Source organism: Haliotis rubra, unplaced genomic scaffold, assembly GCF_003918875.1.
Source record: "Haliotis rubra isolate DU_JTF1 unplaced genomic scaffold, ASM391887v1 Scf191, whole genome shotgun sequence".
NCBI classification, from domain to species: domain Eukaryota; kingdom Metazoa; phylum Mollusca; class Gastropoda; order Lepetellida; family Haliotidae; genus Haliotis; species Haliotis rubra.
The window spans coordinates 390,741-406,694 of NW_025765903.1; the positions used below are offsets into that span (position 1 = coordinate 390,741).

Sequence of the window (15,954 nt, forward strand, 5' to 3'; positions counted from 1 at the left end):
CGTCATTGCACACTTGGCAAAAACTTTATCACATGTATTTAATGATGGAATACATAGAGAATATTTGATATCAGAAGACACGAGGGTGAGATTATATTTATCATCGAAAATCACTCTTCTTTAGTTTTCAATGAAACATGTACATCTGTGAACACGGTACTGCCATTAGACTTGCAGTGCAGCGATGTCATAGCATTGTGACGTCATCAAGTTCATGACGTCATAGCATTGTCAGGGCATTGTACAAAATCTATGGTAATTTAGAACCAGAATTTACTTTTTCCCACTGAACCGACAGACTGAATCAAATGATATAAATAATATATATTTAAGGTAAAAGAAGTATTTTGATATTTTGACCAACCAAATAGATTGTTTAGAAAAGGTGTGTGCCGTTTGCTGCCGCACTAACAGCTGTTATCTAATTGGGACAGTTATCTCTCCTAGCCTCTTATGAAAAACGTGCTCTACTCGCAGCACGATTGCCCTTCAATCTCATTGAAATCACGTCAAATATTTTGCCAATTTGTGTTGACGAGATTGAATTATTATCATCAGACAGGTGGGTGAGTGATCACGAGCCCAGATCAACGATCTGTACCTGCATTTGACATAGCCGTATTGGTTCAAGATACGAATCGCGTGCCAGTCTTTGGTGCCTGGATTATGTCCCTTGGCTCGTGAGTACAGAAACGTTACATGCGTCCGGCATTGTGTGCATTTATATGCAAATGCACTTTTATGTTGTTGCGATGGTTACAGCTCGCATCAACAATGACATGGCAATTCGTATTTCCAATCGTGAATCGGCAGTTTTACTTAGCGAGGCAGTCAATACGGGCACTGTCGCGCGTGTCGTCTGCGCAGAGCTTTACATCCGCATTCAAACACTTACCTGCAATGGAGTTGAAAGGACGTGTTATCGTGTACTCCATCCTCGGATGCCCTCACTGTATGCGGGCCAAGAACAGTCTGCAGGAACTCCGGTTACCATACTCTGATGTCGGTCTCGACAAGTTCCCACAGTGTCGTCAGGAGTTGCAGACACGTACGGGGAAGAAGACGGTGCCGCAGATATTCTTCAATGCAGTTCACGTCGGTGGGAACGACGACCTACAAAAACTGGTGAGGGCGTGACTGTCAGTAGGGTGGGGTGGGTCGAGGGGTAGCTATATATACATGGTAGGCTGGGGTGAGGTGAGAGTTACAGTAAGATAATTAATTAACCTGTTTGTGGGGTGTATGTTGCAAAGAGAGTGAGTTATGGAGAGGGTCTGGGATTATCAGTGGTGTGTGTCAGGGGTATGAAGACATGGGTGGGTGAGGGTAGAGCTAAGCAGTCAGTTGTTACTGTGGTTTTAGGGTTTAACTGAGGTATAGTAAAGGCATCAGCTGTCCTGGATACAGTAGACACCAGACCTAGACTGACTGACTGAGTTTGGTTTTACGCCGCTTTTAACAATATTCCAGCAACATCACAGCGGGGGACACCAGAAATGGGCTTCACACATAATGTATGCATGTGGGGATTCGAACCCGGTTTTTTCGGCTTGACGAGCCAACGCTTTAATCACTGGGCTACCCCACCGCCCCCAGACCTAGACACTCTAGGCAGCAGGCCTGAAGTGGACCCTGAATATGCTTGTGAAGGATTTGGTTGGGTGGTTTGAGTGTTGAGTCACAGATTGATTTATGTGTTTCCAGATTATATATAGAGTATATATGCACGTTGTGCTAAGTCATTGGTGTTGTGTGTGGAGCACAATAGTTGTTATTGTGTTTTGTGGGTATGGTCGGGTGGATGGGTGTCTATGGGTAGTGAATGGTCACGGGAAGTGTTTGGTGGTTAGCTAGGATTAATAGTAAGATCTATTAACCTTCGGATTGTGCCTAATGTATTGGTGTTGTGCTAGGACATGTACAGGGGAATCTACTACCTCCCTGCTTATTTCTGTTCTGTGCAGAAACAAATCAGGTAATACAGAGACTTGTCAAAATGGCACCTAAATTGCCTGGTGAAAATGAATGAACACACTGACTACCTTAGAGAAGGTCTAATGTAGTACACAGACAGGAAACAGCAGGAAATGGACAACCCAAAAGTTGTATGAATGGTTCACCCATAACCATGCCTTTGATTCTTGTTCAAATGTAATAGCCATTAATGTGTAGTTGTGAAGTAATCATGATGCACATGCCAGGGTGTGAGGTCTGTTTATTTATTTCTGATACAAACTTGTGAGTGATAAACTGACACCCTGTAACAATAAATGAGATTATAAGAATGTAGTTTCTCCTATCTCATAATTCGAGGTAAGAGTTCTGCCTGTAATCCCCGCTTGAAATGTCAACGTGTAAATTGGTGTTGTAGTGAAAATGAAAATGAAAGGGTAGGGTTAGGGTGGTGTTAGCATGTATCAGAACGGATGTGAACTCACTAATACTAATGATAAATACGGGGCTTACGGGTAAATCTTTCTTAATTCAAATTTAATTTGAAAGCAGCAAATCACATAATCATAAGCGATACAGATATTAATAGTTTGTATAAGCTGGACATATCTTAAGCGTTGCAGTTACATGTGCAATACAGATATGGCATGTTGTTATGTTCAATTAATCAGAACAATGTGTTTATGATATAAAGGATATACATATATATGTATTAGGCCTGCAACGAATACACTATGTGGCGAATATGATACATATCATGAATATTGGGTAATGAATACGAATAATTATTCACGAATACAATATTGTAGTTAAGTTATTTATGCACAATATGGACGCCCATGTTGACAGTGTTAATTTGTCACAGCAATAACCAGTGATCTCCTGACACTAAAAATTTGGTATGTAATAGTTAATCAACAGTACCATGTGAGGCCTTGGCAAACTCAGATGACTTACGCTACTGCAAGGCTAGTACATAATCCCTTCTTGCACATCTCACTTTCCAAAAGTAAACAAGGGTTCAAGTAACACGTGCTCCCTTAATTTTTTTTGTAGATATTCGTTAGTATTCGGTTCTGGTTACCACGAATAACGAATTGAATTCATGAATGGCTACGGTTCGATTCAACGAATATGCGAGTGAATCGTTACAGCCTTAATATGTATACTATATAAACAGATGTAAATATATGTACCCTGTGACTCCCACGGGGGTGTTGCGGTCTACGCAACTGACAATGTGACAATGATGCATCAACCTGTTCATGATATAAAATATACCATGAGTACTAATTTATTTACACATCTAAACATTACATCTATACTATTATCCATTCAGTAATAAACAATACAGGTTAGTACCTGATCAACAAAACCACACATACAATCAAATATATTTCTTGTACACATCACTCAACACACACACACATACACACAAAGTTTGTGTGACATGTTTAAACATAACATTATCTGATATAGAGTGATCTATACATTAGAATGGCATAACAAGAACATAATAATACATGTAGTAACTACTAACCCCTTCAGTGTCTGATCTTGTCAGTACTCAAGTCCAGATTGTTGTGTGTAAAATGCAGATGTTAAAACAAAGGGTTTAAAAGTAGGACACCAAATTCAAAACTAGCCAATCATTAAAACATCTAGGCTTATACTTTGATTGATAGCTGATCTACCTTACACTGAAGTGGACTTACCCAGTGCAGTGCACTTAACAAAAGAAAAGAGCTTTAATGATATTACTTGACTTACAACTGCTTAAATATCTTATGCAGCCTGAAAAGAGATTTGATTGTTCATAAATCATACATCTGAAATAAATCAAATAAATATATATTAGTTACTGTTTTTCCTGAAATATACAAATGACATTATTTAAACATGTTAAACAGCTAAATGATAAAATGGGATCACTATGTACAGATGTGTACCACACAAATATATTGGAGATAAATTCAAAATTGTTATACTTTTATGTGGAAATGTGTGAACAAATATGGTAAGAAAATGTTATATTGAAGCTGAAGAACCAAAACTGGTGAATATAGAGATGTAGCGATCAAACAATAAGTTTAACACATCAAATTTGGACACAACAGTCTTTGTAAATACATTAAGTCACATGCTATATACAGTTAAAATCAATACAGTCTCCTGGACACCATTTGAACCATACAAAGAATACTGATATTGATTATTGATATTCTGTAACAAGCTGAAAGTTGATACTACACCATGGTGTCATTAAGCATCTGCTTGTATAATGTTACATGGTCCAATGCAATAAATCAATGGAAGGTAGTCCATGATAATGTGATATCACTGTACATGATTCTGTTTCTAAATAATATATAGACTTGGTTATTGGATGCAGCTGGGGCTGATGATCAATACCGTTCACAAGACACATTGTTTAGAACTAACAAACCTGTTAGTGCATGCATGGAAGACCATTATTCATATTCAACAAGTTGACAGATCATTTGGGGCCAGTGAGTTATGCCAATAGTGAGTGAGTGAGTGAGTGAGTGAGTTTAGTTTAACGCCGCACTCAGCAATATTCCAGCTATATGGCGGCGGTCTCTAAATAATCGAGTCTAGACCAGACAACCCAGTGATCAACAGCATGAGCATTTATGGCAATAACTAGATTTAGTAGGAAAAATATCCTTTGTGGGTTCTACTGTGATATGTGGGGGCGGTAGGGTAGCCTAGTGGTTAAAGCGTTGGCTTGTCACGCCGAAGACCCGGGTTCGAATCCCCACATGGGTACAATGAGTGCAGCCCATTTCTGGTGTCCCCCGCCGTGATATTGCTGGAATATTGCTAAAAGCGGCGTAAAACCAAACTCAGTCAGTCAGTCTACTGTGATATGTAACACATGAAGTGCAATCTATTTTTGGAAAAATGCAACCTAATCTTCGTGTCTTCAAAATGTTCAAATTTGTGTTTGACTAACCCTACTTGTCCTTACAAAGTTTATCTTTCATCACACTCACAAGTGTGTGTACCATACTGTCACTCATCCTGTATAACTTGTACTTTGTCATGCTATCTTAGGCTTGACATAATCAAACTGTGGCTACTTCAAGATTTTGTGCACATTCCAATAACATTTTACAGGTGTGAGTAATCAATATGTGACACAGGCAGCAGAGCCACCTATTTTCAGATTTTGTAATTTCATTTTTGAGCAAGGTATAATTTGGTTTTGTTTGGTGCAACTTTGTTTTCATGTCAAGATGTGCCTGGTGCATGTCAAGTTCTTTTAATCAAGTCCTGCCTTTTGACTTTCAATTGTCATGGACTAACAGATCAGTGGTGGTGTCTATCCCAGAATGTATATATACTGAGAGAAAAAATAAGGGATCACATGAAAGCACAAGTGTTCCTTTATTTTTTTCTCGGTTTCTTCACAAGCGTTGTATCACATAGCTTGTGAAGAAACCTGGAAACACGTAAAGGAACACTTGTGCTTTCATGTGATCCCTTATTTTTTTCCCTTAGTATATCTTTGTCTTAAACCATGTTATTATCTATTTTAGTGTGTACAACGAAAAAGCTAGATACAATATTACATACCAATGTAGATATTGTTAGTTTATGAAGTTACAATGTTATTTAACTCTGTATTATTTACCTAGTGGTTAGGCTTTATAAAGTTCCAGATAATTTTTGTCCCCTTCTAAGGAGCAGGATGCAAAATAGAAATGAATAAAAATGTTAGGGTTAACTTGAGGTTGTGTCTTCTTAGTTTTACCAATAACATAGGACGATCCCATGGCAAGAATGTTAAGTTTGCTTGGAAAAGATATACCTCTTGTAGTTAAAAAGCATTGATTGTAAAGTATAAAGTGATGTTTCAGATTGCTGAAGACAAGACACGTCTTAATGAGCTGATCGAAGATGTAAAGAACAATCAGCCACCTAAAGATGCCCCTCAACTGCCGGACCCAAGCACTGCTGTGGAGGATGCAGGTGTGTTTTGTTGTGTGTTTTGTAGTGTTTTGTTTGTGTTGTGTGTTTTGTAGTGTGTGTTGTTGTGTGTTTTGTTTTTTGTGTGTTTTGTTGTGTGTTTTGTTGTGTGTGTGTTTTGGTGTTTGGTTTTGTGTAGCAGGTAGTGTGTTGGAAGTGTGTGTACTTTTGAAGGGCTCATAAGAGATGTTTGAGATGCTGTGTGTTTCACCCAAGTGTGTTTGGTGTTAAGTGCTGCATTTAAAGATTTCAGCATGTACTTTCTGTGGTTTATCTTTGGTTAGTGCAGCAGGTAGTTTGCTGAAAGTGTTGGTACTTCTTGAAGGTCATCAGAGATGTAGATGCTGCATGGAGGTTGCCAAAAGTGTACAGAAGTGTTAAGTGCTGCATGAAGATTGTCAGAAATGTACTTTCTGTATTGAGTGTGTCATTAGTCTATGTCTGCTGCATGAGGTAGCCAGAAGTGTGAGTGTTGCATAGAGGTAGCCAGAAGTGTGAGTGCTGCATGGAGGTAGCCAGAAGAGTGTGGGTGCTGCATGGAGGTAGCCAGAAGTGTGTGTGCTGCATGAAGGTAGTCAGAAGTGTAAGTGCTGCATGGAGGTAGCCAGAAGTGTAAGTGCTGCATGGAGGTAGCCAGAAGTGTAAGAGATGCATAGGAGGTAGCCAGAAGCATGCATGGAGGTAGCCAGAAGTGTAAGTGCTGCATGGAGGTAGCCAGAAGTGTAAGAGATGCATAAGCCAGCTGCATGGAGGTAGCCAGAAGTGTGTGAGCATGCTGGTAGCCAGAAGTGTGTGTGTGAAGGTAGAAGTGTAAGTGCTGCATGGAGGTAGCCAGAAGTGTAAGTGCTGCATGGAGGTAGCCAGAAGTGTAAGTGCTGCATAGAGGTAGCCAGAAGTGTAAGTGCTGCATGAAGGTAGCCAGAAGTGTAAGTGCTGCATGGAAGTAGCCAGAAGTGTGAGTGCTGCATGGAGGTAGCCAGAAGTGTGGGTGCTGCATAGAGGTAGCCAGAAGTGTAAGTGCTGCATAGAGGTAGTGTAGCCAGAAATGTAAGTGCTGCATGGAGGTAGCCAGAAGTGTGGGTGCTGCATGGTGTTAGCCAGACGTGTGAGTGTTGCATGGAGGTAGCCAGAAGTGTAAGTGCTGCATGGAGGTAGCCAGAAGTGTAAGTGCTGCATAGGTGTAGCCAGAAGTGTGAGTGCTGCATGGAGGTAGCCAGAAGTGTGAGTGCTGCATGGAGGTAGCCAGAAGTGTGTGTGCAGCATGGAGGTAGCCAGAAGTGTAATGCTCTGTATTGAATATGTCATAAGTCTACGTCTGCTGCATGAGGTAGTCACAAGTGTAAGTGCTGCAGAAGTTAAGCAGAAGTGTAAGTGTTTCAAGAAGTTCACCAGAAGAGTTTGTTAAACTTGAAGTTGGTCAGAAAGATTTAAGAATGAATGCAGGTATAGTTTCATTATTTATCATGGTGATTTATGTATATTTCTTCAGATACTGGTGATTTTACATGTGAGCCAGATGAGTATGCAAGACTTGTTCAGGAACTGAGACAGAGTGGCCTGATTGCTGACCATCGTCAGGGTCTCACCGTCCACAAGAAGTCCTTCATGGGGAAAGAGTTTGTGGACTGGGTTGTCAAGAATAAGGGTTTGGGTAAGAGCGTGCTCTTGATGTTACAGTATTGATTGCTACAGCACTGACACGTTCTGAACATCACTTCATCACAATAATATGAATGGAACTGTATGGTTCATCAGCATTTTCACAATTGTTCTGTAAATATTGTGTTGTTCATGAGGGTTTGAGGGAAAGAGATACTATGTCAGTGAATTTTGAGCCGTATATCAAGTCTTTCAAATAATATTTAACCCCTAACTAAACCTTAGTAATAATAACAGTATATATGACCCTAATTACTTAAAGGTCACATGCAACGTAAAACACAACTTTGCAGATTCTGATACCTTTCGGTATGGACATACCGAAACAAATCGTCAAAAATGCAAATTCAACTTATAAAGTCGAAAAATAACGCGATGAAAAAAAACGTCGAAAATCGAGTTCAAACGTTATGACACTAATTTTCCCCAGACTTTTTATAAAATTTCATTTTTCAACAGCTGGGCTCGCGCTCACGTAGCACGTCGCAAGTAAATAGAGTTCACTTTCTTGGAGTTCGGGTGAATACAATGTGATTATTTTGGTGTGAGCTATTTTTTCTAATGTTTTGTGATATATCTCACAGTAGCGTTTTTGTATGTTATGACAGTAAATTAACTGTTTATATAATTTCATTTGTCTATTTCACCACCGTTCTTCTTACCGGAGTAGCCTTTCTCAGTTCGATGCTTAAAAGCAATGTCATTATTTAAGCGTGGGCAGAATTTCTAACTGTGATATAGATATATAGATATTGCTGGAACAGACAAAACTCAATGTCTTGTTTTATTGACACCTGTGTGTCTGCCTGCCTGTCTGCTAATGACAATATTCAATACACAGCTGCTATCACTGACCACATGCAATTTGAACTTAACACCAATCAGGCTATACACCATAAACAAAATGCATTGATTTATGGCCCGAGTTCGGTCTCTGTCACATTATGTAATTACACAGACAGGCAGGTGTGATACTTGAACACATGACATGTTATGATGTCTGTTGATTGCAAAATGTTATACACAAAAAATGAGCATGTATTTACAAAACCCAACATTTCTCTCTATATATTCACACAATTAGCCGTGAAGGCATCTGCAAATGAACCAGCCGTTACACTTGAGTGCACACCCACCCTCTCTGACTGGGTTCGGTATCCCGGCTGCTTCGTTTCTTGGGAAGTAAACCGGATTACACAATTTTGCTCTTTCGATTTGCGATTGTACGCTTATAATTTTGTTTATATATTTTTTTCGTAACCAGCAATGTATATTATATGTCATGAATAAGTGATAATTGTGTTTTAATTATGTTTGATTTTTTGGTTGCATGTGACCTTTAAAGATATCTCAAGGCACACCCTATGGGCACAATGTGTGAAGCCCATTAGTGGTGTCCCCCGCCGTGATATTGCTGGAATATTGCTGAAAGCGGTGTAAAACCATACTCACTCACTCACTCACCTCACTCACCTCACTCACTCACTCACTCACTCACCTCACTCACTCACCTCACTCACCTCACTCACCTCACTCACCTCACTCACCTCACTCACCTCACTCACCTCACTCACTCACTCACCTCACTCACTCAAGGCACAGATTGTGTTTAATGGCAAACTCCAGACAACCAGACCTGTAGCCAAGGCTGACAGAAAGACTGACTGACTGACTGACTGACTGACGCCGCTTTTAGCAATATTCCAGCAACATCACGGCGGGGAACACCAGAAATGGGCTTCACACATTGTACCCATGTGGGGAATCGAACCCGGGTTTTTCGGCGTGACGAGCCAACGCTTTAGTCACTGGGCTACCCCACCGCCCCGCTGACAGAAAGAATGTTATTGGTATGGAGGATGGGGTAGCTTTGCTTATACTAAGGTGAAGTTGTTGTAGGTTATGTTGTGTATGATGATGATGATGATGATGATGATGCAGAGCGGGATCGTGCAGTGGAGATGGGCCAGCAGCTGGTGGACAAACACTTCAGCCACCAGGTCAAGACTGGCCAGGAGACATTCCGGGACGACAAGGTGTACTATCGCCTGCTCGATGATGACGACTCTGTCGCCCTGAATGATATTGGACAGATGTCGGAGTGTGAACCACGCCAAGGTAAGTGTGGGACAGGAAACAGCGAAGTCAGTTCCATGGTCTTACCTGACTGTCATGTTGAGTCTGATAATGGTGCATTGAGAATTCAGTTCTCTTGTAGAAAACTTACTATTGACAGCTTCAGTTCTGTCCAACACACATTAATGTAAGGGAACATTCTGACCACGGTCAACTGACTTGCTTTGTTTTGTCCTCCAGCCAGTGACCTTGGAGGCGAACTGAGGAAACTCATTCTGAAGCTGTACAATGCCTTCCTGTCCAAGGACGGTCGGGTATGTCGCATATACTTCCTCGAGTGAATGAGTGAGTGAGTGTTTTATACCATGGTTTGCATCATGCTGCTATATAATTAGTGGTGTTCCGATGATCGAAAAAATAAAAAATCGATCGAAAGAAGGATTACAAATGATTATCGATTGTAAAACAAAAATATTTGTGATTAATCGGAATTTTGTTGTTTTTGTATAACACCCTTGAATTAAGTATACTAATCATTTAATTTGATGAATATTCACGAACAAACATGCGCTCAACAGCGTAAAGCTATGCGCATTGTAAAATTTTAACCACCTGTATTGTTTAATTACAATTCCAGTGTCTTACTTGCATGCATGCATTTCATTGCATGACAGTATTAGTTATAAAAAAACATTAATTATAAAAAACCTGGGGAAAACCCCTTAAAATTGGTGATTACATTAAAAATGTATATATTTTGATTATAGTCGATAATTGTTCACCACAAGTCCTCCGATAATCGATAGTGGTTTTGGTTTCCGATTCCCAACACTGTATACAGTGGTATCATGTGACTAGTCTGAACCAGTGATTGACAGCATGAGCATCTATACTATATATGCTGTCACACCAACTCACCTGCTGGAACCCGAGATCGAGCTACATGTTGATGGCAGCCTGGCAGTTTACCTCTAGGATCCAGGGCCCCATTCCACAAGGCAGTTGTAGCTCTAAGATGATCGTAACTCCCATACTTTAACGTGAACTTGTGACTGTCATAGAGCAACGATCGCTTTATGAAACTGGTCCCAGGTGTCAGGTTGCATGTATACTGTTAGATTGTGAAATCTAAAAAGCTGCTTACAATTTTGTTTTAAAGTGTAATGAATGCATCTGTCAAGATTGCATGCCACTCAATACGATTTTATTACCAATCTGTATATTGTGTAGTCACTGAATGTGCCTCTAATGACACATTTTGAAGTACCTTGTGTTTTCTATGAACAATTACAGAAAGTGAATTATGCTGGGATCGGAGGTAGCAGTGAGTTTGAGCGCTACACAAAGCTCACAAAGGAACTTCTACGGGTCCAGATTGTTGACGCGACTCGTGAGGAGAAACTTGCCTTCTTCGTCAACGTGTATAACGCCCTTGTAATCCATGCCAACATTGTCAAGGGGCCCGCCACCAACCTGTGGCAACGCTATAAGGTACGTTGTACATGATGAGGTCTAAAGTAGTCATGTGGTGCTGGAACATTGTGTTCAACCTAAATTGTTAGAGGGATACTTCAGTTTGTGTGTGTTTCTTTGTTGTTTGAGGCCTCAGTGTGTCAACTCTCTATATGCTTTCTTTGATAGCAGCAACTATAGTCCTTGTCAATAATTTTGTACAGTGAGTATTTGGGTATGGCCTTGGGGATTCAATATATATTTTTTATGTGTCCATTTTATACATTTGTGTGTTGAGGACGCACATTTCTGCATAAAACATGGATTATGTCCCCTGTTATCACAAGCGCAGGTTTCTGTGGACTCATAATTGCCTGTAAATGCCTCTGGAAATCTTCCCATGAGGAACTCCTTTAGGAATTTGTTATGGGGAAGTTTCCTATTGGGAACTCCCTTTTGAGTTTTCACTAACATTCACTAATAATAGCTGAGTAGATCGCAAACATAGTGGCAGGCTCCATATATAAGAAACCAGAAAACATGTCATTTAAGCCGTCAACAATGGGAAGTTCTTCCTGCGGGACCATTTCAGTTCTTCATCACAGTGAAGTACATTACTGGGGGTGTTGTTTCAGTTCTTCAACACAGTGAAGTACATGATTGGGGTGTTGTTTCAGTTCTTCAACACAGTGAAGTACATTACTGGGGGTGTTGTTTCAGTTCTTCAACACAGTAAAGTACATGATTGGGGGTGTTGTTTCAGTTCTTCAACACAGTGAAGTACATTACTGGGGGTGTTGTTTCAGTTCTTCAACACAGTGAAAGTACATGATTGGGGTGTTGTTTCAGTTCTTCAACACAGTGAAGTACATGATTGGGGGTGTTGTTTCAGTTCTTCAACACAGTGAAGTACATGATTGGGGTGTTGGTGCAGAGAGCTGCCCACCAATCAAGACCTACACACCAGAGGTGGGTAATAGGTTACATGAGTTGATTTTAATCAACGTATTTGCCCCATATGTAATAAAGGAATAGAAGATGAATTTCACTTTATACTTATATGTGAATGCTACAATAATTTAAGAAACTGTTATTTGCCACAAATGTACAACGACAATCCGTCTACCTATAAATTCAATCAATTATTATCTTCTGCATCAACTGAGTTATTAAATAATCTTTGTAAATATTTATGTTTGAGCTTTGAGCTACGACAGCGGCTGGTTAATGGATAATATATTTGTATTTCATCATGCCTCTTATGTTACATTAAGCGTGTTTAAAGTGTACCTATGCAACATTCATCATTGTAATAACTATTTGTATATTGGTATATGGGCCGAAGGCCTTCATACGAAATAAAAGACTTGACTTGACTTGACTTGACTTGACTTGACACGCACCAGAGGAAGTCACACACATCAGAGTTTGGTGATGACACATGTCACATGTAGGTCACATGAGGGGTGGTGGGGTAGCCTAGTGGTTGAAGCGTTGGCTTGTCACACCAAAGTCCCGGGTTTGATTCCCCACATGGGTATAATGTGTGAAGTCCATTTCTGGTGTCCACGTCGTAATATTGCTGGAATATTGCTAAAAGCGACATAAAACCTAACTCATTCACTGATATGACATGTCACATATACGTCAAATGACACACCTGAAGGTCATGTAGTACATGTCATATATAGGTCACGTGGCAGGTAAGGCATGTGACACAGTACAGGCAGCTTGTCCTCCAGTGTGTGACAGATACTAGAGGAACTTAATGTGACACATGGTGAAGAAGTCTGTCATGAGTGCTTTTGTATGAGTCTGTTATGAAGTCATTTCCAAACCGAAACACTGCACTCTAGAAACTGTCCCATCCTGAATCTTCAGGAAGCCTGCCATGTTAATCATGAAGACTGACATGATTGTCAGCAAGAAGTTCAATCATCTCCAGCCAGTAACGATGACTGCCATGTATTTACAACAGTTTCTACAATCGGTAAAGTTACCTATGTACAACAAGGTAGATGATGTGACACTCACATGTCGATCATGTCTCCCCAGGGTGTGATAGAGCAGCTACAGACGGCTGCGGAGGCGTTCCTAGATGGTCCTGATGGCTGTCAGGTTGACGTGGCCAAGAAGACGCTTTTTCTTTCACAAATATTCAAGTGGTATGGGGTGGACTTTGGACAAAACAGTGAGGAGGTGGGTCACCCGAAACTGTGGCAGTTATACCATTCTTGTAACTTTTTTTGTAATTGTTTTTTCCAATGTTGACTCCACTATGATTAATGGAGGCAGTTGTGAAGTGTGGTAGTCAAGTTGACGGTTGTGTTGTGGTGTTATTATGAACACAGGGTAATATTTAGGCTTGCCATGTTGCAGAAGGGTTGTCAAGTTGTTACATAGTGTTACAACATTGTAATATAGTGTTCTCTTATTCGAGGTCAAGGAGTGGACTTGTTGTTATGCATTGGTGTCGTATAGTTATGCAGTGTTGTCATGATGTCATGCAGTGTGGTCATGTTGTAGGTGGCACAGTGGGTCTACAAGAACATGGGGGAAGGTGAGAAGAAGGACCAGCTGAAGGAGGTGCTAGCAGCAAAGAAGTTCAAGGTCTCATACTTGCATTACGACTGGTCGGTCAACTCGTAAGCTTGAACATATTGACGGTTGTCATCAATGAAGTGCATCTGCTCACATCTGCTGCTCAAACACCCTGTGTTCTTTACATGACCAGGATAGTGTGTGCCTGAATTCTCCACAAAATGTGATTTATGATACATAATACATGTTATACCATCGTCTGTTAAAACTCTATGTGTTATGATAGATGTCGTACCATGAGATATTATGTGTTTCTACACATATCATGCTATAATCATCCATTACGTGTCAGAAAATTATGTGTTTTGATACATGTCATACCATTATCTGTTACATCTTAACAATTTATGTGTTAAGAGACATGTCATACCATTATCTGTTACATCTTAACAATTTATGTTGATACATGTCTGCTGCAAAATTATGTGTTATGATATATGTTGTACCATCATCTGTTACAGGTTACGAAGTTATGTGTTATGATATATGTCATACCATCATCTGTTACAGGTTATGAAGTCATGTGTTATGATATATGTTATACCATCACTGGTTACATGTTATGAAGTTATGTTTTGATATATGCCACCATATTTCACAAGATACATAAAACCTTGCCAACTCAAGTGCTTAAAAACTTGAGTATATTTGATAAATGATGTCCAAGTATCCTGATCAATAATCAGATTTGCTGTTACCTTGCCAGAAATCAACATGAAAATTGATGCCTCGGCACAGCAAGTTGTGTTCCATGTTTGGTAAAGGAAAACATATCAGCATACCATACTGATATTCCACTGATATGCATCATGTGAGCATGTAATGTTACTGCTTTTTGTTGTTTTTATCACTGTATATCAGAATTCCTAGAAACTGTATTATGAAATGTCCTTCATATCAGGCGACCTTGAAACTAAAATATCGGAACATCACAGAAACTTTGTATATCAGAATGATATTAATACTCAGAATGTTATAAATGAGATATTTATCCCATGTTAATGCATGCATGGTGTTCCACTTGGAACTTCACTGGTCATTTCGCATAAAACTTGACGAATCCATCTCAGCCATTCTTTGTATAGATTTTAATCTGTGTGAATTTTGGTAGAAGGTTGTAATATTTTGTTTGCTGGAATGTACAAATGTTACAAGTTATATTACTGCGTGCCTGTGCAGTGGTGCAATGTCTGTCTGGGTCAGGGACCGTTCATAATTTATGGCTAGGTGAGTGATGATGATTTTAAAGGGAGTGGGGTGGGGTGGGGGGTGTCACCCATTTTGTTTTGGGTAGCTAGGGGGTATCAATTTTGTACACATACTGGGTGTGTGTGGGGTTGTCAGCAATTTTGTACATAAAAATGTGTTTAAAATTATGCTTAGAATTATGGGAAGGGAAGGGGGGGCCATTGAGTTTGTACATAAATTGTAGGTGGGGTAATTCACATTGTACATGCTTATCCATAAAAATCATCATCACACCCTCCACCCCGAGCCATAAATTATGAACGGTCCTTCAGTAATCATTGACAGTTTCTTAAGTGCCGAACTTTGACGCCATGGTAAATAGAATGTTTCAGTTGTGTTTGACTATGGCATAACTGGAATATTTTCATTAAATGAGAATTTAGCTGTTTTGATTTGACATAAAATGCCTGTCTTTGAGAAGTTGATGCTTACTGGTAGTGTATGTGTGATTACTGGCTTTGTGAGTTTTATCGACTTAAGACTGGTTTGCTCCTAATCATTAGAACACTTCAGTACAGCTGTGCAGTGACTACAATATCACACTAGTTGATGTCCTACTTCTATCAGCATTCCACACGTGTTACTTATCATGAAGTTAATCATGCACAGGTGTTTAGGGTCATGCATGCGTTTGTGGTGTGATGGTCAGTTTCTCATTGTAAGATGACCTTTTGCAATTTTCTCATTCTTGTGTACATTTTTTAGTATTATTTTTTATAGGAATATTATTTATACTGTTAGAGCAATAAAATAGTATTCTCTCTTTGCAAGCTTCGTGATCTGTATCCTGCATCCTCCCTGCAGTGGTCACTCGTGGTCGACCTGAACGCTGTCGGTCCTTAATATCATTAGTTTGTTGATATTTTACATGTATTGCATGTGATGTTTGCCTTTTATTGTAGCATGTGCATTTCTAAAATCAAGGGTTGGTGGGATTGCCTAATGGTTAAAGCGTTGGCTTGTCACTCCGAA

General features: G+C 39.8%; 1 protein-coding gene across 1 annotated transcript in view; it reads left to right on the forward strand.

Annotated features, from left to right (window-relative positions):
- The first annotated feature begins 442 nt into the window (after positions 1-442).
- The window catches only part of LOC124274466, a 30,165-nt gene continuing 14,653 nt past the window's right edge, over positions 443-15,954 (forward strand). The window contains exons 1-10 of the mRNA XM_046709827.1: positions 443-1,125; positions 5,838-5,949; positions 7,436-7,597; positions 9,547-9,723; positions 9,922-9,995; positions 10,975-11,172; positions 11,854-11,951; positions 12,039-12,102; positions 13,189-13,332; positions 13,660-14,112. Coding sequence (XP_046565783.1) covers positions 700-1,125; positions 5,838-5,949; positions 7,436-7,597; positions 9,547-9,723; positions 9,922-9,995; positions 10,975-11,172; positions 11,854-11,951; positions 12,039-12,102; positions 13,189-13,332; positions 13,660-13,782 — 1,578 coding nt within the window. The 5' untranslated portion in view covers positions 443-699 and the 3' untranslated portion in view covers positions 13,783-14,112. The remainder of the gene's footprint in view (positions 1,126-5,837; positions 5,950-7,435; positions 7,598-9,546; positions 9,724-9,921; positions 9,996-10,974; positions 11,173-11,853; positions 11,952-12,038; positions 12,103-13,188; positions 13,333-13,659; positions 14,113-15,954) is intronic.